Below are 22,359 nucleotides of genomic sequence, written 5' to 3' on the forward strand. Positions count from 1 at the left end.
TTAGTTTAAGAGTTGCAGTCTGTGAAAACTTTCAGAACAGGCGTATTTGTTAGAACTCTGCTTATTATTTACGGTTGAGAAAGCCTAAGAGTTCAGTGTCAAGGAAAAGGCTTCACAACTCGCAGAACCAGAACTGAGAAGTACAGTCAGGTCAAATTGACAGATTTGATAGGGAAATGAATTATCTGTGGTTTTGATTAACTGTAAAGTGGTGGTGTTACTGAATAGATGGGATTTTGTTTTGGTGCACGTTTTGAAATCTTTCGAACAATCCTATGTAGATAGTCTGGTTTGATTTATTTTACTTTTATTTTTTTGTGGACTAAACTTTTTTTGTTAAAATCAAATCTGAAGCCTTCTGTGCTTATGTTTCAGTGATGAAATATGACTTAATCTGGGATCTGACTTGAACAGTGGTGACATCAATTGGGATCATAACAGTCTATATAAATGCAAATTTTTCTTTCATGTAATGATGGCATTTTTAAAAATGCATTTGTTTCCTAGGAAATGTATAATTACTGCGAGACTGTAGTTGGCTACATTACTGAATATTTAGAATGGATCGAGGATGCTGTGAGTATTGTTATGCTTATGTTACATTTGTGGAAAGTTTATCTTTTTTCAAATAGATTTGATTTATGTTTGCTAGCTCCTCATAAGTTATCAATTTAGTGTGATTCTAACTCGCTAGCACTGAATTACATAAGGTAACCTATTTCAAAATACTTTTTTGTGTGACAAGGATCAAAGCAGGATTGGTCAGAATCATTTTGTAAGTTTATTTATTCACAATGAATTTATTGCTCTTTAGTAGTTTTAATTTCTTTTTTTGTTTTTGTCTCTTGTTTCTGTCATTTCATTAACAATCTTGCCACTTTTATAATTTTTACCTATTCCATCATCTTTTTATTGTTATTTCCATTGTAGCTGATGCTCCCATATGTTTTGATTAAACCTGTTTGTGGGGAACATTTGTGGTGCAAATTGTGGGACTGGAGTAGAAAATGGATGCAATAGGGAAGGAGATGTAATGTGCAATGTATTGTTCAATGATACTGTAAAGTCAAGGATACCCTGATACTCCTGGCACATTAAGGAAGTTATTTTTAAAGTTTTATATGTAAAAAGATCTCTTGTTGGTAGCTTCAGCTTCACCATTGAGGGATCCTGACTGCAGCAGACCAGGTTTCTGCTGTTGATCCTGCTGGGAATAAACTGTAAAAAAACACTAAAACTGTGAAATGAATGTATTCATCATACTGGAGTTCCATTTGCAGGTACACAAGGCAGATCAGCCCAGTTTGTATAATTTCCTAGGTTTGCTGGTTTTTCCTCAGGCCTGGCTTCTGATGAGAATCCTGTATGGATTAAGCCCAGCTCCTCTTAATCAGAATCAAATTTCCATCAGAGCTGAGCACACTTACTTACATAATCCTGTTTTATGCAGTCACTGAGAACACCTGAAAAATGGCCCAATCTCATATCTGGTTGGATATTTTTGACACATCCTCAGGATGTGTGACATTGCTGTCCAAAATTGGCCCTCTTTGTGCCCATTTTACAATAGGAAAACGGGCACAAGTTCTTCAGTATTAAATCACACCATAGACTTGCTTCCCTCGGTAAGCTTTTCTAGTACAGCTAAAACACTGATATCCACAGACAATGTGGAAAATTGTCCAATATATGTCGTGTCTATAAAAACAGGACAAATGTAACTTGCATAATTACTGCCCCAACAGTCCACTCTCGATTACTTGCAGAATGCTGGAAGCGGGTGTCATTAGTGCTGTCAAGTGGCGCTTGCTTAGCAATAACCATCTCACTGACAGTCAGATGGGTTCCACTATGGCCACTTAGATCCAGACTAGAAACTGAACTGGATGAGCCACATTAATACTGCAACTACAATAAAGGATCAGAGGCTGGCAATTCTATGTAACTCATATCCTAATATTTTAAAGCATGTCCTCATTCTACAATGCATAGGTCAGGAGTGTTATGCAATGCTCTCTACTTACCTGGATTGGATGAGGGCAGCTCCAACAACACTAAAGAATACCAACACTATCTTGGAAAGAATCAAGTGAGGTGAGGGCTCCAAGACAGGATCACTCAGAGTAGCTAGTGAAGTGAAGACCCAGAAGCAGACAGATCAGTGGTGGACCTTCTGGATGTGGGAGGAGTTGGACCTGCATGGGAACACATTCTGGGAATGTGAATAAAGAGGGCCAAGGCTCAGCGCTTATTTTTACTTTCTGGGGTGGGAGGAGGTGGATCTGCATAGGAGCATATTTTGGGGCTCTGAATAAAGAGAACTGTGGCTCAGAGCCTTTCTGTTAACCTCTGGGGTTGACAGGATTTGAAGGAGCATGGGATCCCTGACCTGAACTGCTTGGCTGAGTTTGAAAAAAGTGTGGGAATGCTATCACTGGAAAGTGTGAGTCAATGGGTTTGAGCGGTTGCTATGAGGATTGTGTTTCAATCCCAAAAATTTAGAAAAATGTAAATTTCTGAAACAGCATAGAGAAATAAAGAATTTATAGGCACAGGAGCTGAAGTGTTTTGACAGTAAATGTGCTAATCTACAGTTCAGAGTTAGTAACACAAGAAACTTAGTTATTATTTTCTCCTTGGCTTATATTTTGGTAAAGAGTAATTTAATTTAACGTACTGTGCACTGCATTGCCTGCAGTAATGTAGGAAGTCTTAGATGCTCCTGGCAGTCTGGATGACCACATCTGCAACAAGTGCCACCAGTTTGATCAGCTTGAGCACTGGATTTTGGAGCTTAAGCATTGGATGGAGACACAGCAGTGCATCTGTGAGGCTGAAGATTATGTAGAGAACATGTTTTTAGATGTGGTCACTCCACAGCATAAGAAAGTGAAGTCAGGGATGGAATGGATGACCATCAGTCAGAAGAAGGATGGCAGAGCCCCAGAGTGCATTTCACTCGAGAACAGTTTTTATGTGTTGGAAGTGCAACCAGAGTCCAGCTCCACCAATGGGGAGAAAAAAAGAGATGAACGTAGAAACAGGAGTAGGCCATTCAGCCCCTCGAGCCTGCTCTGCCATTCCGTGAGCTCATGCTGATATGTAGCCTAACTCCATATAATTGCCTTTAGCCCATATCTCTTAATTCCTTTGCTTAACAAATGTATCTATCTCAGATTTAAAATTAACAACTGATCTAACATCCACTGCCATTTGTGGAAGAGATTTCCAAACATCTACAATTATTTGTGTGTAGAAGTGCTTCCTAACATCTGTCCTGATCGGTCTGGCCCTAAATTTTAGACTATGTCCCCTAATTCTATAATCTCTAACCTGTGGAAGTTTATTATTTCATCAGTTTTTACCAGTTTATCTCTATCTACTGTGTCTTCTCCAGTTATGATGTCGAAGACTTGACCAGATTTCCCTTACTCGTCTAAATTCTATAGAAATCAGACCTAATTTGTATAATCTCTCCTAAGAATTTAACCCTGAAGTCCAGATATCATTCTTGTAAACCTGCATTAAGAGCTCCTGCAGCTGCAGACATGACTCCAGGATTGTGGGGTGCCCCATCAAGGCCAGGGCAAAGGATGTCACTGAATTGCTGCAGGGGATTCTGAATAGGGCGGGCAAATTGTCACAGGAGGTGGTTCGCATTGGTACCAATAATGTACATGTAAAGAAAAATGAGATCTTGCAACAAGAATTTAGGGAGCCAGGTAGCAAATTGAGAAGCAAGAATTCAAAGTTTGTAGTCTCCGAATTACTCCCCATGTCATATGCTAGTGAGTATAAGAATGAGTGGATCAAGCAGATGAATGCATGGCCAAAGAGGTGCTACCAGGAGGGTTTGTGATCATGGATCACTGGGTCCATTTCTGAGGAGATTGGGATCTGTGCAAGTCAGATGGGTTGCACTTGAACCATGACCAACATCCTTGCAGCTGTTGTGTGTGTATGGTGGGTTGATAAAATCCAAAGGCATTTTATAAGTGAAATAGGGTTAAGAGGATAACCAGGCAAAGAGTAAGGCCCCTAGGAACCAAAGTGGGAAAGAACCAGAAGATGTAGGTGAGATTTAAATGAATATTTTGCATGTGTATTGATTATAGAGAAAAACAATTTAGGTATAGAAATAAAGGGGTACTGTGATATATTTGAACAAATTACAGTTTATGCAAGCAGGTATAAGTGGTTTTAGCCGGTTTAAAATTCAATAAGTCCTCAACTCCAGATGAGATGTATGCCAGGTGTGGGAGGCACATTAATTTTCAAACTCTCTCTGGCCACAAGAGGGGTGCTAGAGGACTGGAGGATAGCTAATGTGGCACCATTATTCAAAAAAGTGGTAGAGATAAGCCAGAGAAAAATAGATCAATGAATCTAACATCAGTTGTAGGCAAATGTTTGGAAAAGAATTTAATGGAGGCATGAACTAATCAAGAATAGTCCGCATGGTTTGGTCAGCGTGGAGATCATGTCTGACTGGTTTGATCGAGTTTTTTTGAAGAGGCTACTAGGTATCTAGATGAGAGTAGTGCCATTGATGAGTCTACACTGAATTTGGCAAAGCTTTTGACAAGGTCTTGTATTGGAGACTGGTCAAGAAGGTTAAAGCCCATGAAATTCAGGGCAATATGTGAAACAAGTTCCAAAACTTAGTGGCAGGAGGCAAAGTGTAATGGTCAAACGTTGTAATTGTGACTGAAAGCCTGTGTCCAGTGCAGGATTTGGTGCTGTGTCCCTTGATGGTAGTATAAGTTAATGAAGTAGATACAAATGTAGGAGATACGATCAGTAAGTTTGCAGATTACATTAAATTTGGCAGTGCAGTAGAGGAAAGCCTTAGACTATAGGATGATATAGACCGGCTGGTCAGGTTGGCAGAACAGTGCCAAATGGAATTTAATCCACAAAAGTGCGAGGTGATGCATTTTGTGAATTCCAACAAGGCAAGGAAGTGTATAACATGTAGTAGGACCCTAGGAAATACAGGGTATACCCTCTGCAAACAAATTTAATGCCTGGAATGCTCCACATGGAAGTCAGGGTGGGTACCTGGGGATTTTGGCTCGCTGCCAGCTCAGAAGAGCCTCCAAGTTGCTCAACACACAACAGCATCTCTGGGCATAGTCAATGGCGATGAACCACACACAACCCTTGTTCAAGGACTTTGGCATCTGAGATTGATTGAATCCTTATAGCACCTCTCAAACCCACTTGTAGGACAATTAGGAAGTGTAGACCTGCATTGCAGGACATAGCAACAACTAGTATTGAAAGGCTACTGAAAAGACACTTTATGTGCAGGGCCAGGTACCCAACTCCCAAAATGGACCACATGCATCTCAGGAAAGCTCACTGCTCTTTTAGCACCTATCTGTGTGCACAGTGTTCCTGCTTTGCCGATCCTTGCCATGCGAAATTATGCATCACACAATCTTGGAGCTTGCTTTGCTGATCAGCATTCCTCAGCCAGGGAGGTAGATATCTTGGTCTATGGCAGAGTGCAATGTCAATCTCATACTATGTGCCAGCAGTGTACACAGGGAACAAATGGCATGCACAGTCAGCAGGCAGCCATGTTTCATAGTTTTAGTGACATAGTGCTCATTGAGGTCCATGGAGGCACCCAGCAGTCAGGAGGTCCTGGCACAATAAGTTGAGGGCAGCCTCTAATACCAGTCCAAGGGATTGCCACGGTCAAACATCTGGTCGGGATGTTCTCTGTGAGAGGATCTGTACCTCTATAGGTCAGCGTGTGGGTCACAGACTGTCCTGTGGCTCCATAGTGGCCAGTCCAGAGGTAGGGCTAATGCAGTTGGGAAAATGTACAGCCAGCAGTAAGGGCACATCGCAACCAGGGCTATCCAATTATTTTGCTCAAAGGGGCAGGCCTTGGTCACGCCATCATCTCCATCTAGAAAGACTAGTGGAAAGGAAGGTATGATGGACAAGGGAGCCATGCCGTCTGCAGGGAGACTTAGGAGCCTATTCATGGAGATTGGGGACTGCAGGCTGGGGGATGACAATTGTGAAAGGGGCAACTATATTTGTAAGGGAGAGATGTGGTAAACCATAGGCAGGAATGGGATAATATGGAGGGGGACTTCATCTGTGGTCAGGAACACCCTGGCTTTAAGGAAGTGGAAGCGTAGAGGAACAATGTATGACTATACCTGGCCTGGTCACCTCATATGCCAGGGGCTGTGAGGAAATGATTGTCAGGTGCAGGCTCATTTGGGGATGTGGGGAGGTATGAAGCTTCTGCGATTCACAGGAAGAGCTGTGAGGAAGGAGATCTGGATATCTAGGCCTCACTGACACAGAGACAGAATGTAGAAACCACTGCCTGAAGACCATTCACTGTCACTCTCCATCGTGCTGGAAATCAGAACTATGCAATGGGAATGAAAATGACTGTGACCACACTGAGTGTGTAGGGTAAGTGTCTCAACCTGTGAGGGAGACGGTTGGAGAACCCATCATTGTGAGGCTCTTCAGAGAGCAAGAACATTACACACAGACTCCTGCACTGTACAGAAACTAGCCTATGGCTTCCCTAATCCCTAGCAAAGCAAATAAGTTGGTTCCCTGTGTTCTGTGCTTCTCCTTGCCCCATATATTGCAAACCACTGCATTCAGACCAATACCTTTGTGCACAGAGACTGGGAAGAAATGGAGATGTTTGACCGTGAGGGGTAACGGTGAAAGCAGAAAACATTGCCCTATTTACATCGTGTTCATCTTGCTTCCAAAGGCTGCAGCAGCCTCTCAACATTGACTATGGTAAATCATGTATGGACATGAAGTTATGCATCAGGCTGGCAGAGTTGTATTTGGGGCTACGCAGGGAGTCAAACAAACACATGAATTGTAAAACAACTAAAATAACATACAGTGCAAACAATGCTACTTTTTTATACTGTGCACTGTCCCCTAGGCCACCAAAGTGTCCTCAAAAGGTTTGTTTCTTTCTTTCCCTCCACCGCATCACATTATTGTCCTAGGTTCTACAGCTGGGATGGAGGTAGCCTGCTTGGCAATGGAACCTTTTGCCCCTGAAGGTTTGGTGAGGTGTTTGTGTCTAGTCTGTTCTGACATATTGAGGAGATTTTTGCCAGAGCAAGTGGACCTTCCTTGACTTGAGTATATTTGAGTGAAACAAAAGAGGGTGCCCCAGCTGTTAGTGCTGGTGCAGTTGGTTGAAAGTTGGTGAGGTGTCCTGAACAAGTGAGTATGCTGCATCGAGGCCCTGCAGGGTTAGTGTAGTGGGAGGTTGATGAGGAAACGTGGGCAAATGAAAAAAGATGTTGCAGGCGATAGAGTGGCAGAACATGAGCCTTGGTGGGAGGTGGGTGCCATGAAACAGTTAGTGTGAGGTAGCAGACTCAGTGGGAGGTAATGGCCTAGTGATATTATTACTGGATTGTTAATCCAGAGACCCAAGTAATGTTCTGGTGACTCAGGTTCGAATCCTGCCACGGCAGATGGTGGAATTTGAATTCATTAAAAATCTGGAGTTAAGACTGTAATGACTACCATGAATCTATTGTCGATTGTCAGAAAACCCTATCTAGTTCACTAATGCCATCCTCACCTGGTCTAGCCTACATGTGATTCCACAGACTCCAAACCCACAGAAATGTGGCTGACTCTTGACTGCCCTCTGGGCCATTAGAGATGGGCTGTAAATGGTGGCCTAACCAATTCACATCCTGTGAATTAATACAAAAGAGACAAAAGTATGACATTACCCCAGTGGAACAGAGTAGGTCACTGATCTTCTTGCAACATTGCTGGCCATTCCACCAGATATGGAGATGGCAGTGACCTGGGTATTGACCTTGAAATAAGCCGCTCGGGTCTGCTGGCATGGCCTTCTCTGCCAGTCCTCCAGGAAGAGGACGATGCTCCTGTTAATTACCCTGTCCACCAGGACTTCATGTGAGAGAATAATTTTCCTTTGTCTGATGTCTTTTCAATGAATGTCTGTCATTGAGCAGGGCAGCTTCAGACAGCAGTGTTCATCCAGATGTTCAATGGCCTTTTCAAAATGGCACTGGCAGCAGGGATGCATGTTTTTTGATGGATATCCAGGCAGTATAGCCCATGGGATTAGAATTAGAATCAGGCAAGAGGAATGCCATGGGACACAGTATGCCGATAATGTGGTGAGTTTGGTAAGGCATGACACGAAAGTTCGCTAGACCTTGCAGCAAGAAACTCCCCAATGAAACTCAACAAACTGAGAGCCAAAAAGACTTAAGTCTCAGCTCTATATCTCTATAACTATCCAGGACAAAGCTAATGCTCAATTTGCCTGCCATCCACCACCTTAAATATTTACATTCTCCACTAGCAAAGCTTAGTGTGTGCCATGTGCAAGACAATCTGCAGCAACTCATGGCTCTTTCAACAGCATATTCCAAACAAGCAACCTCTATCACTAAGAAGCAAATTCATGGGAACAATGCCACCTACAGGTTCCCCTCTGAACCACACGTCATACTGACCTCCAACTTTCTTGCTGTTCCTTTGTTGTCATGAGTCAAAATTCTGGGTCTTACTTCCTAACAACACTATGGATGTACCTGCCACTCAATCTACAGCCATTCAGAAAAGCAGCTCACCACCATCTTCTCAAAGGAAATTAAGGGATGGACAATAACTTAGCTAGTGATGTCCACATCCTATGAATAATTAAAAATGAATAATTAGCATTAAACAGCAATCAATTTTTTTTCATAAAATATATTCTGCTTAATTTTGCAGATGAACAATGAAGTTGCGGTCTGTAAGCCGATTGCTAATGCTGTGGATGCAGCTGATATGATACTGTGCGGTTTTATACTGGATTCCCTGGTAAAAATATTTCCACCAATTGTGTGATGCAATACTGCTTTTTTTACGTTATGTTTAGTTAAGCTTTTGACTGAATGACTGATTCCTGTATTTTCTTTTCTCATGGCTTACTTTAGAATGGTTTTTGGTTCGGCCTTGGATGCTGTACAGTATTTTTAATACCAAGTATTATAATTGCTGTGAAACTAGCCAAATTCTATCGGCGGATGGATACAGAGGACGTTTATGATGAGTGAGTAGATTTTAAAACAAAGTCTCTACTGGTTTCTGAATGTTCCTATAATTTTTGTATATTTTTGAAACACAAGGAATTCTTAACACCTAATTGTCATTAGTAATTGTTCTGAAAATACAGGCCTTGATATATTTGTAGCATTTATAAACAAAATCAGGTTTGCAAATAATTTTTCACTTCAATTTGGAGCTAATTGGAGGAAAGTCAGTATTGGGGAAAGACACACAAAATGCACCTCAGTGTATTACAAGAAACAAATTTGTTTCCCAAATTTCAATCTGTTGTGAAAACGTACTGACGGAACACACATTTCTATAGCTACTGTCAATGAACTTGGTGCTCCTTTTGTCAGTTTCATAAATTGGGTCACATAGGTCAAACATCATTGTCCACGAACAGCTGACTAGCAAGTTTGCTAATGATTTGCAACTCTAATTTTGAACGGACAAGACTTTTTCCTTGTGTTGAACAAACATAGTGGTCTTTCTAGACATCATATTCTCCCACTTGATTCTTTATAGTCTTTTGTTTCTCTGAAGATTTCCCCTGCTATATCTTTGTAAATAGAGGATAGAACTAAATTTTGCTGTTCATTTTCTATTTGTCTCTAAATCCTGTACGTTCCTTTTCTTCTCTACAGTTCCTCTGTCTCAGGGACTTGGCATTTTACTTTGTGATAACCATTGATACCCTTTCCACATTTTTTTCAGTTTTTTTTTAAGTGATCATTATTGCTTTTGGTTAGGGCTGTTAATCAATATTGCACTCAGAGAAATATTGTCATATCTCCTTTGTAATTTCAATTTTTTTTAAAAAAATGCTTTTTTCTGTTATAAAATTCACATGTGCAATATAAAATTTGCACATTGCTTTTGTCCTCAGCAAAATATGTGCTGCTTTTAATATTTCCTGTGCATTTTAACAATATTCTCATTTCTTGTATTTCTGTAGTGTTGAGAATACCCCATGAAAACGTAAGAAATTTTTTCATACTGAGTGACCTTGGGGGTTAAGTTTGTAAACCTGACAAGGTAATAGGCTATAAAGCAAGTTATACTTGTGTGTTATATCAACACCTGGGTGAAACTATATTTGTATATATAAATAGAATAATTTGAATAACACTTAATGATCACAATTTTTAGAGTGAAAGAAATCAAAGAAAAATATTATTTGCATAACTGCTTTGAATTATTTGCTTACAAGATAGATTAAGCTGAATATAAACATTAACTGCTTAGTATTATAAAATAGCCCTCGATACAAATTGCTGCAGTGCACCTAAAGTCTACTTAGATACCTTTTAATATAGGATTATATTGCAGATCCAGAATTGGAAGATGTATAATTTATTTTTGTTTTGAGATGAATGTGAAATAACTAGCAACATAACAGGTTTCATTTGCAGGTGTGACAACATCTGTGGAGAGAAAGAGTTCACGTTTTGAGTCCATTCTGAAAAAGTCATTTTGGATTTAAAACATTAAGGTCTGTTTCTCTCTCCACAAATGCTGTCAGATCTGCTGACATTCTCCAACACTTTCAGATTCAATTTTTTTGCATTCACAATATTTTGCTTTTATTTGAGATTTTATTTTTCATTTTGCTTCATTTATTTCTCAAAAAAAATCTTCATTGAAAACCTAAAACTCTTTTTTCTGCTTATCCATGTAGTGTAAACATTTTGTTGCAGCCTGGAAATTGGTAGTAATGGTTATCATAATGAGCATTCACTACTCAAAGTCCAATGTTAGTAAGGTAAATTACCTTATAATGCACCTATGCATGGCAGTGCTTTTTCCCAAAGGTATTTTGTCTGTATTTACTTAAAATATGTCCCTCCTCAAGATAATTACTGAAAAATCTCTTAACTTTTGCATGTTCCTTTAAAGCTAACCAGCATGAGTATGTCGTGTGTACATTCATAAATATCTGTTCACTCAATTTACTGTGCTCCATAGCAATTGGAAATGTTTAACTTTTATTAAGTATCGCCTAAATGCAACTTTAGACCATGCAGAAATCCTCAATGTTCAAAATCACTTCTCTCAATATTAATTTATTTTTACAACTAATGTTATTTTGTCTTTCACTCTGGAAAGGTTATAAATTTCTAATTTTGTTCAATATTTCAGAATCCATAATTTCATGAAAATAATCTGAAAGATGCATGTCTGGAAGATTGTAATATGGTGATTGCTTTGGATTAGGTTGAATGCTTTTCTCATAAGTATAGGCTGACTAATTTTATTATATTCATGGGGGGAGTGGTATAAAATTTAAAAATGGACAATGGTTTATTAACAAAAGCAGAAAGTGTTGGAGAAACTCAGCAGGTCTCAGTATCTGTGGAGAGAAAACAAAGTTAATGTTTCAAGTCCAGTGACCCTTCATCTGATGAAGTGTTACTAGTGTTTAAACATTAACTCTGCTTGTCGTTCCACAGAAACTGCCAGACCTGCAGAGTTCCTCCAGTATGTTCTGTTTTTCACTTCAGGTTTCCAGCACCCACAGTTATTTGTTTTATTTTATTAGATCATTAAGTTGTCCTCCACAATCAGGTAATACAGATACTTTATAATCTCTAAGAAGTATTTTCAGGGAATATCCTAAAATCTTTGAATTGGGCTGGTTATAAATCAACACACGTTGTTTTTGGAAAAAAGTTATTACTATCAGGTTGAGTAATCCTTATTTTAATGCATCTGCTTTTCCAGTATCAGCGCAGTGAAGGTCTGGGTAAATCAGGATTCATACAGCTGGAAATTCAAACCTATGAATTGTAAGGAAACAACATGGTATATTCCAGGATACAGCTGGAACCAATGTTTATACACTATAATACTCGTGTCATTACAGAGTTCCATATCACAAGCATAACTTCCTAACCCCAACAACCAACAGGCTCAGTCTGTGCCTGTATACAGAGACAAAAGTAAATTTCCAGTTAATGTCCATTACCTGCATAGAATTAAGTATACTTAATATCAAGTTGACAAATTTCATTGTCTCTTCAAGTTAGAATTTGTGGCCTGGATATTCTTATGGCTGGAGATTTGTTAGCGTGGTATAAATTAGAGGTGCATATGTGAAATTCTGGATGAAACTGACTCCCTGGGAAATGTCTGGGAAGTTGAATTCCAAAGGCCAATTCCCTTCATTCTGGAGCCCTCCAAAAGAGCAGATTAAAGATAAAGAGCTGAATCTTATTTTTTTTCAGGACGTGTCGAATTTGGTAGAGTGATTATATCTGTGAGGCTACATGAGTTTCTTCACTGTTCCTTCCCAAAATCACTGCATTAATTAACATTTCAGCCATTATGGTGAGTATCATGTCTGATTTTCACCCCACCTTACGATGCATCATTTGTGGAGCAGCTGGTCACTGACCAAAAGTCCCAGAATTGACCAGTATCTTTAACGCTGGCACCATATCAACATTGTGCACTCAAATAAATACTATCAGTCAGGAGCTGCCCTGCACAGTTTCTGGCATTCGCCCTGGACATGGCCAAAAGTGGGAAATCAGCACCCTACTTTAAAGGCATGTCCTAGAGGTCCAGCTGGATGAGGTGGTACACAGGTATGGCATCCATTTTCCCCAGGGTGGAGGCCATGACACCAGACTATGCCTGCCTGGAATAAGGTTGACATGGGGTTAGAGCAGTCTCAGCAGTCTGGAAGAATGCCAAGTACTGTAGGAAGAAGGTCAATGTTCTCCTCCACACTGCCAGTGCAAGTGCAACCATCTTCTCTCCAATACTTCCACTCACTGTGTCTCTACTACTGTACCATCTCCTGTCAAGGCTCATGTCATCAGTCTCACGATTGCCTGCAATATCTTCCCCACTCACTCTCACCCACGTGAAATTGCAACACCACTAACTCCGAATGCTATCTGCACTGCCTTCTCACTCTCATGGGACACCTCCCTGCCTGCACCAAAATGACAACTGCACTACCCACTTTCATCTCCTAAAATACCTGCAAGTGTTTCATTAGGAGGTCTACAGCTCACAATAGGGCAGAAAGAGTCAAGATGGGTGGTGTACTGCCTGTCATTCAGCTCTTTACCCTTTATGAGGACAGCAATTCTTCCTTTTTATTCACTTGTGAAATGTAGGCATCACTGGCTGACCAGCATTTATTGCTTGTCCCAAGTTACCCTGGAAAAGATGGTAATGAACTGCCTTCCTGAACCGCTGTGGTCCATGTGCTGTAGGTTGTCCTACATTGCTCTTAGGGAAGGAATTCCAAGATTTTCCAAGTGACAGTGAAGGAATGGGGCGATATATTTCCAAGTCAGATGGTGAGTGGCTTGGAAGGGAACTTGAAGGTGGCAGTGTTCTCATGTATTCGCTGCCCTTATCCTTCTAGATGGAAGTGGTTGTGGGTTTTGAAGGTGCTGTCTAAGGATCTTTGGTGAATTTCTGCATTGCATCTTGTAGATAGTACACACTGCTGCTACTAAGTGTTGATGGTGGAGGGGATGAATGCTTGTGGATGTGGTGTCAATTAAGTGTGCTGCTTTGTCCTGGATGGTGTTAAGCTTCTTAAGTATTGTTGGAGTTGCACTTATCCAGGCAAGTGGGAAGTATTCCAACACACTTCTGACCTGTGCCATGTTGATGGTGGACAAGGTTTGGAGAATTAGGAAATGAGTTACTCATCGCAGTATTCCTAGCCGCTGATCTGCTCTTGTAGCCACTGTGTTTATGTTGCAAGTCCAGTTGAGTTTCTGGTTATAGGTGACCATCAGGATGTTGATAGTGGAAAATTCGGTGATGGTAGCACCATTGAATGTCAAGGGATAATGGTAAGGTTATCTCTTATTGGAGATGGTCATTGCCTGGCATTTGTGTGGCGCAAATATTACTTGCTACTTGACATCCCAAGAATGGAGAATGTCCAGATCTTGATGCATTTGAACATGGACTGTTTCAGTATCTCAGGAGTTGTGAATGATGCTGAACATTGTGCAGTCATCGGCAAACATATCCACTTTTGACCTTATGTGAGGGGAAGGCCAATGATGAAACAGCGTTGTGATTCTGATCACCCCAAGCAGGGGCTAGACCGATATCAGAGGCACACTGACTTATTGTGCTGGAAACTCCTGAGAGAAGGCTAACCCCCTTGACTTGACTGAGGCATGCTGACAACCATAATAAGCTTCCTTCCTTTGTTTCTTTATTAAACAGCAAGACAAGGTAGCAGCTATATGAGTCTGCTAACTCTGGCTGAGGGGGCAAAATGCAGACAAGGCAAGACCAACCAAGAGTCATACTAGACTCAAACCATTAACTCTGTTTCTCTCTCCACAGCTGGTGACAGATCTGCTGAGTTTCCCCAGCATTTTCTGTTTTTAAGACCAGGCAATGTGAGGCAGGAATGCTCTGAGCATCCAGATAGGTTCAGATTGAGTGAACGCTACAACAGCATGTGAAGATCCTGGAGATGCAGTCTGGACAGACTATGATCTGGGTGTGTGACCCTGAGTGCATAGTGTCCTTGCTGCACCATTACAGTAAGAGTTGCTGGTACAGATCACAATTCAATATTGAATTGCAGAAGAGACCTGTAAATTAATCAGAGATGCGACATGACAGTTCATAGAGGCTGCAAATATTTACGAACATGAGGTGCATGTGACTGGTGCCTGTGGACTGTGCCGAGATGTATTGATGCCCTGTGTCCAACATGCAGGTCATATGGAGCAAGCGGTGAGTTGAGCCCATCAAGAGCTCACTCTGGTTTCCATGTCAAGTTTACCCAACAGCTAGTTTGCATGGCGAGTTTAGCAAGATTGCAACCTGTGGTAAATTGGGCTGTAGGGGAAGGCAGTGGCTTAGTGTGGTATTGTCACTGGACTGTTAATACAGAGACCCAAATTATGTTCTGGGGACCTGGGTTCAAATCCCACCACAGCAAATCATGGAATTTGAATTCAATAAAATATCTGGAAGTCTGTTGATGATGCCCAGTGAATCCATTGTCACTTGTTGAGAAAAGACAATCTGGTTCACTGATGTTCTTTAGAGAAAGAAACTGGTGTCCTGACTACTTGTGACTCCAGACCCACAGAAACATCGTTGACTCTGAACTGTCCTCTCGGATGGGTAATAAATGCTGGCCTAGTGAGCAGCAATCTCATCCTGTGAATGAATTTTTAAAAATGTAAGCAATTATGTTTGTCAGCTGGGAACTCACACTGCCTACCGATGCTCTCACCATGCTGCTTGTGAAAAATGATGACGTGCAGTGAGATGATCCCAATGTCGTCATACTTCCCAAGGAAATTTAGTGTATAAAAAAAACCTGGCCTAACACTTGGATAATTATAGAACTGACCTCCTTGATAACTACACTATCCCTGACCCTATACACACCCTGAACCTAACAGTCACACCCTTACTAGAACCTGCCTCCAACCTAATCTGACCCACCTCCCTACCAGCATGGAGCCTTGTAGTATACCCTCGGGTTTTCAGCATATTCCTAGCATACTATGTTTTATACAATTGGAGTAGGCAAAGAGAGGCTGTGGTGGATGCTAACAAAGTAGAAGAGCAGAAACAGTCTTCCAAAGAGGAGAATGAGGATCAGTGATCAGGAGAAACATCTGCTCAACATGCATGGCTGCATTGGGTTAATAAAAGTGAATGTTTTGAGGTCACTGAAAGTTTCTCTATCTGTGATGAATTCATATTGAGGCATGATAAGATGCTGGGCTATCGTGGCCACTGGTGAAAGAGTAGCAGTGACTTTGAGAAGGTTGTAAGATGGGATGTGGCTAAGGACAGATAAGTTGTGTAGCCTGGTGTTTAAACCGTGATAAGTGTAGGAACATGCAGTTTTGTATGCAAGAATGTGTCACCTTGTGAGAAGTGTTGGTTTTATGGCTAATGTTTATGGCTAATGTGCCATGACTTTGACAGTGCAAGGCGACTTCAGATCGCTGATGCTTGACCAGGTGCATGGCTGGAGTTCCAATTTAGTGCCAGCACCAGGGATCGTGGACATTGCAGCATTGGTGAGTACCTTTAGCTCTGGCAAATGGGATATTCAAGCCAATATTTGACATGAGGAATGTCATAGGGGTATGGTGTGTGGTTAATGAGGTGAGTTTGGGACAATGGTGCGAGAAAACTCACTAAGCCTTGCGGAGAGAAACCCATCAAAATACTCTATGAAAATGACACTTTGACAAAAATAAGATAGGATTCAGCACAACTATTCATTAATAGACCCTTTAAATTGCCAATCAAATAAACAGTCATTACGTTTCTAAAGATATAGTTCTTAGGGCCAAAGGAATCAAAGAATATGGGGAGGAAATGGGAACAGGGTAGTGTTAGATGATCAGCCATTATCATGTTAAATGTTGGAGCAGGGTCAAAGGGCCAAATGGTCTGCTCCTGCTCATATAGTCAACGTTTCTATGACGTAATAATAGCCCTTGGAGAAATGTCAACAAAGAGCTCATTGAAACTGCCTGACTAGATGCTATTGGAATTTTTCTGATTTATGTCTGTCAACAAAAGTCTAGCTGGGCTTTTCAAATTCTTTTGTTAAACTTTTTTTTAAGGTTTAACAACTGAGACATTTAAAAAAAAAACTTCACAATCAGTAATGTAGACCTTTTCTGCCCTTCAAGAGCATTTGTATTTGCTGCATCAATTTGTGACTCCGACGCTGTTGGTTAAGGTTTTTGCAACAGCCAAAATTTGCTAAAGATGCTTCCACCCTCATCCTGCCTGTCTTTAATCCTTGCACTGCATTGATACCTACACCCAGTAAGGTGGACCTTTTAGATATCTGACAATGAATGAGTCCTCTATTCTTTCTTTCACTTGTTCCAGTAAGGATGTAAGAATTGTAGGAAAAATTTCCTCAAGTCAACAGATATCTCTCTTTCCAAAAACTGAAGTAGTAAACAGTCTAGACAACAATGCTGAACACAATTCAGAATTTAATTGTTTGTACTAATCCAAAATTGAGTTGTTAATTTTCTACACAATATGTTGAAGTCCATGATATATGAAAGACCCCTCTATTTTATGAATCCATTTTGGCATTTGACAGATAATCTTTCTTCAAAGAACTGTATTAGAAGGTCCAAACCTTCTCACTGTACAACTGATAGGCATTTATCTCACAAAACACTTTAATTATAATATTAGATAACAAGGTGCAGGGCTGGATGAACACAGCAGGCCAAGCAGCATCAGAGGAGCAGGAAAGCTGACGTTTCGGGTCTAGACCCTTTTTCAGAAATGGGGGAGGGGAAGGGGATTCTGAAATAAATAGGGAGAGAGGGGGAGGCGGATAGAAGATGGATAAAGGAGAAGATAGGTGGAGAGGAGACAGATAGGTCAAAGAGGCGGGGTTGGAGCCAGTAAAGGTGAATGTTGGTGGGGAGTTAGGGAGGGGATAGGTCGGTCCAGGGAGGACGGACAGGTCAAGGAGGCGGGATGAGGTTAGTGGGTAGGAGATGGGGGTGGGGCTTGAGGTGGGAGGAATGGTTAGGGAGGCGGGGACGAGCTGGGCCGGTTTCGGGATGCAGTCGGGGGAGGGGAGATTTTGAAGCTTTTGAAGTCCGCATTGATACCCTTGGGCTGCAGGGTTCCCAAGCGAAATATGAGATGCTGTTCCTGCAGCCTTTGGGTGGCATCATTGTGGCAATGCAGGAGGCCCAGGATGGACATGTCATCCAGAGAGTGGGAGGGGGAGTTGAAATGGTTTGCGACTGGGAGGTGCAGTTTTTTGTTGCGAACCAAGCGTAGGTGTTCCACAAAGCGGTCCCCAAGCCTCCGCTTGGTTTCCCCGATGTAGAGGAGGCCACAACAGGAACAGCGGATAGGGATGTAACACATATACACTTCATTCTGCCACTGATCTCACTGTTCAGACTCCAAGAGTATGTGACAATCTACACTTACTTTCTGCTATTTTTCACATTTGACACTAACATTATAGTTTATTTTTGAAACATTTTTACTTTACTTCCAACCTTCATCTTCAGGCAACCTTGCTTAGTAGCCACATTATTCCAGGGGGCTCATTAGTAAACTGTAGAACTGGAACAAGCCTTACATAGAAACTAGGAGCAGGGTAGTTCAGGACTTTTAAGCCTGCTTTGCCATTCAGAATGATCTTGGCTGATTGTCTTGTTTAATGCGATTGTCCTTATTTCCCACAGACCCCTTGATGCCTTTAATACCAAAAAATTATCACTCTCTTGAAAATATTCAGTGACTCCATGGTCTTCTCATAGAGTCATCAAGTCCTACAGCACGGAGACAGACCCTTCTGCCTAAACTGGTCCATGCCGACCGAAATGCCCATCCACGCCAGCCCCATTTCCCTCCACTTGCCCCATATCCTTCAAAACCTTTCCTATCCATGTATTTGTCCAAATGCATTTTAAATGTTGTTAATGTACCCGCCTCAACCACTTCCGCTGACAGCTCATTCCATATGTGTACCATCCTCTGTGTAAAAAAGTTGCTCCTCAGGTTCTCATGTATTCTTTCTAGTCCTTGATTTCCCAACCCTGGGAAAAAGACTGAGTGCATTCATCCTATCCATGCCTGAAATGATCTTATACACTTTTATAAGATCCTCCCCTCAGTCTCCTACGCTGTAAAGAAAGAAGTCCTAGCTTGTCCAACCTATCCCTGTAACTCAGTCCCTTGAGTCCTGGCAACATCCTCGTAAATTTCTTCTGTATTCTTTCCAGTTTAATAACATCCTTCCTATAGCAAGGTGACCAAAACTGAACACAATTCTCCAAGTGCAGCCTCACCAAAGTACTGTACAACTGCAACATAACTTCCAACTTCTATACGCGATGCCTGACTGATGAACGCCAGTGCACCAAAAGCCTTCTTCACTGCCCCATCTACCTGTGACTCCACTTTCAGAGAACTGTGCACCTGAACTCCAACGCCCTACCATTCACTGTGAAAGTCCTACCTTGATTTGACTATCCAAAACGCCACACCTCACACATTTATATTAAATTCCATTTGCTATTTCTCAGCCCACTTCCCCACCTGATCAAGATCCTACTGCAATTTCTGATAACTTTCCTCACTGTCCACGATACCACCTATTTTGGTGTCATTTGCAAACTTATTAATCATGCCTTGTACATTCTCACCCAAGTCATTGATATAGATAAAAAAACAGCAATGGGCCCAGCATCGACCCCTGACGTACACCACTAGTCACAGGCCTCCAGTCCGACTAGCATCCTTCCATTATTATTCTCTGCTTATTACCATCAAGCCATTTGTGTATCCAATTTGGCAGCTGTCCCTGGATTCCATGCAATCTAACCTTCCAGAGCAGCCTACCATGTGGAACCTTATCAAAGGCCTTACTGAAATCCATATGGATGATGTCTACTGCCCTGCCCTCATCAACCTTCATGGTCACTTCATCAAAAAACTCTAAATGATTTGTGAGGCATGATCTCCCAGGCAAGAAGCCGTGCTGACTACACCTAATCAAACCCTGTCTTTCCAAATGCATGTATTTCTTATCCCTCAGAATCTTCTCAAGTAATTTACCTACCACATATATTAAGCTCACCAGTCTATAGTTCCCAGGTTTTGCTTTGCAACCCTTCTTGAGTAAGGATACAACATTCGCTACCCTCCAGTCTTCTTCTGTGGTGGAAAATTCCATAGATTCTCTACCCTTTGACTGAAGATTCTTTTCACATCTCAATGCTAAATGTAAGTTCTATCCCCTATCCTGAGATTGACCCCTGATTCTAGACTCCCCAGCCAGGGAAAACATCTTCTCTGCACCTAGTCTGTTCAGCCCTATTGGAATTTGTTTGTTTCAGTCAGATCCCCTCTCATCTGTCTCGACTTTACTGAATATAGGCCAGTTGAACCAATCTCTCCTCATAGGACATTCCTGCCATCCCCCGTATCTGCCTAGTGAACTCCCTTTATGGCAACAGTACTCCAGGTGTGATCTTACCAAGGCCCTGTATAACTGCAGTAAGACATCCCTATTTCTGAACTCGAATCCCCTTGCCATGAAGGCCAACATACCATTTCCTTCCTAATTGCTTGCCACTCCCACCTGTCTGCATTCATTGACTGGTGTACAAGGACACACAGATCCCCAAATTCCCCAATATATTGCCATGTAAATAATGCTCTACCCTTGTGTTTCACACACTTAATTATATAATTACACATTCAGCCACATTGTACCTCATGTGCAATGTATTTGACTACTCTTTAAACTTGTCTAAATCATGTTGAAGCATCTTCAAAATCATAGAATTCCTACAGTGTGGAAGCAGGCCATTCAACCCATCGAGTCCACACCGATCCTGTGAAGAGCATCCCACCCAAAACCACCCCCCCACCCTATCCCTCTAACCCTGCATTTCCCATGGCTAATCCACCTAGCCTACACATCACTGGGCACTATAGTAAATTTGGAATTGCCAATCTACCTAACCTGTACATTTTTGGACTGTGGGAAGAAATTAGAGCACCCGGAGGAAACCCACACAGACACGGGGAGGATGTGCAAACTCCACACAGACAGTCACCCAAGGTTGAAATCGAATCCAGGTCCCTGCTACTGTGAGGCAGCAGTGCTAACCACTGAATCACTGTGCCACCTGTTTGCTTTCTCCTCACAACTCTCAATCCTACCCATTTCTGTATCATCAACAAACTTGTAAATGTTGCATTTGGTTTCCTCACCCAAGTCGTGTGGAGTGTATATTTATAGTGAATAGTTGGGACCAAGCACTGATCCTTGCAGTCCACCACTAGTCACTGCCTGCCACCTGGACTGAGACCCATTTATTCACACGCTGTTTCCTGTCTATCAACTAGTTTTCAGTCCATGCTAATATACACTGTCAATCTTGTGTGCTTTAGTTTTGCACACCAACCACTTATATGGGATCTCATCAAAAACTTTTTGAAAATCCAAATTCAGCACACACTTTTATGTTTATTTCTGGATTTAGATATTACCAGCAAGCACTTCTTAACCCTAACAACCATAGATTTGGTCTTTCCATTTTGGGTCTCAAGCGAATGCCCATCACCTGCATACAACAGCTGCTACTGCTGCTGCTTATAGTGACTCTTGTCAGGAAATCTGTTCTCCTGGTTTATGATGCTCATCTGTCATGGACCATGATCATACATCCACTGTAGCTCATCTGCAGTCACTATGTAACATTTACCAGCCAACTTTGCCTAGATTGACCATTCTTTCTTGCTGCCCTCCATTTGCCTTTTAGCAGAGATCTCTGTAGCTCTTCATCCCTGATCAAATGGCTGAAATACTGACATTTTCATTCCTGAATGTCACTTTTTAAGAGTTGTTTTTGATCTTGCAATTTCAAGTTATAATTTAGCACTATTGATATAAATTAACACAATACACAAGTACGATTCATTTTTTCTTATCCATAATCTTGGTGTGAAGCAGAGATGAGAATTGCTGTTATCTTTTGTCCGTTGTACAGTTCACTATGAGTGAAACAGCTCTAATATTTTATGTTTAACACAGACCATTCATATAGTTGCTATCGCCTTACTGCTAACTGACAATAATCTATATTATGCATTAAAATAAAATCTAAAATGAATTTCCATATTCACTATAGTTCACAATTTCCTTAACCACCAAGTTTTAAACTGATAGAAGTAGCAGGATGTTTATTTGTGAATCATGACTATCTTAGCCCATATATTCTTAAAAGTAATTTGTGGAATAAAATGTAAAAGAAAAAATTAAACTGAAGGAAATCAAGGCTTTTGAATTTGGTCCAATTGAAACGATGCAAAGTTCAGAATATGTTTTGGACTAAGTTATTTCAGTATAGTCCCATAAGTTGCAAGGTGGATCAGCTGTTCGAATAAATGCATGTTCACATAGCACCAAACGGAAATCTCTCTAAGAATTGAAATAATCATCCTCTAGATTGATAGGATTTACATGGACTAATTTTTATTATACAGTCTAATGTTTCTCTAAAATATAAGATAGCGATAGTTCATTTCAGAGAATGGGTGGTTGAAAGCATGCTTTGTGTCTGATTTGAATGGGTAGTGATGCATACCATGTGTAAACACTGACAAACTATAATTAGTTTCTTAGTGTACCCATATGTGCATGTTAAAGTTATTTTCATGAGATTTGTAGTGTTATAAATTTTACTTCAATTTAGTAATATGTAAATATTTTAAATGTACATTCAA

At 41.1% G+C, this 22,359-nt stretch overlaps 1 protein-coding gene across 6 annotated transcripts in view; it reads left to right on the plus strand.

Annotated features, from left to right (window-relative positions):
• The window catches only part of LOC109920589 (prominin-1-A-like), a 237,273-nt gene that overhangs the window by 201,431 nt on the left and 13,483 nt on the right, over positions 1–22,359 (plus strand). For 4 of the 6 annotated variants that reach the window (XR_007263570.1, XR_007263572.1, XR_007263573.1 and 1 more), the window contains 3 exons: positions 508–576; positions 8,779–8,868; positions 8,985–9,100. Coding sequence is in view for 3 of the 6 variants with exons in the window: in XM_048604798.1 (XP_048460755.1) it covers positions 508–576; positions 8,779–8,868; positions 8,985–9,100 (275 nt within the window). In the remaining 3 variants the exon portion in view is untranslated. Of the gene's footprint in view, positions 1–507; positions 577–8,778; positions 8,869–8,984; positions 9,105–10,054; positions 10,084–22,359 lie in introns of those variants that run through there. The other 2 variants (XM_048604803.1, XM_048604807.1) reach the window with 2 other exon arrangements.

This window comes from Rhincodon typus, chromosome 1 (assembly GCF_021869965.1).
Source record: "Rhincodon typus isolate 14 chromosome 1, sRhiTyp1.1, whole genome shotgun sequence".
NCBI lineage: Eukaryota > Metazoa > Chordata > Chondrichthyes > Orectolobiformes > Rhincodontidae > Rhincodon > Rhincodon typus.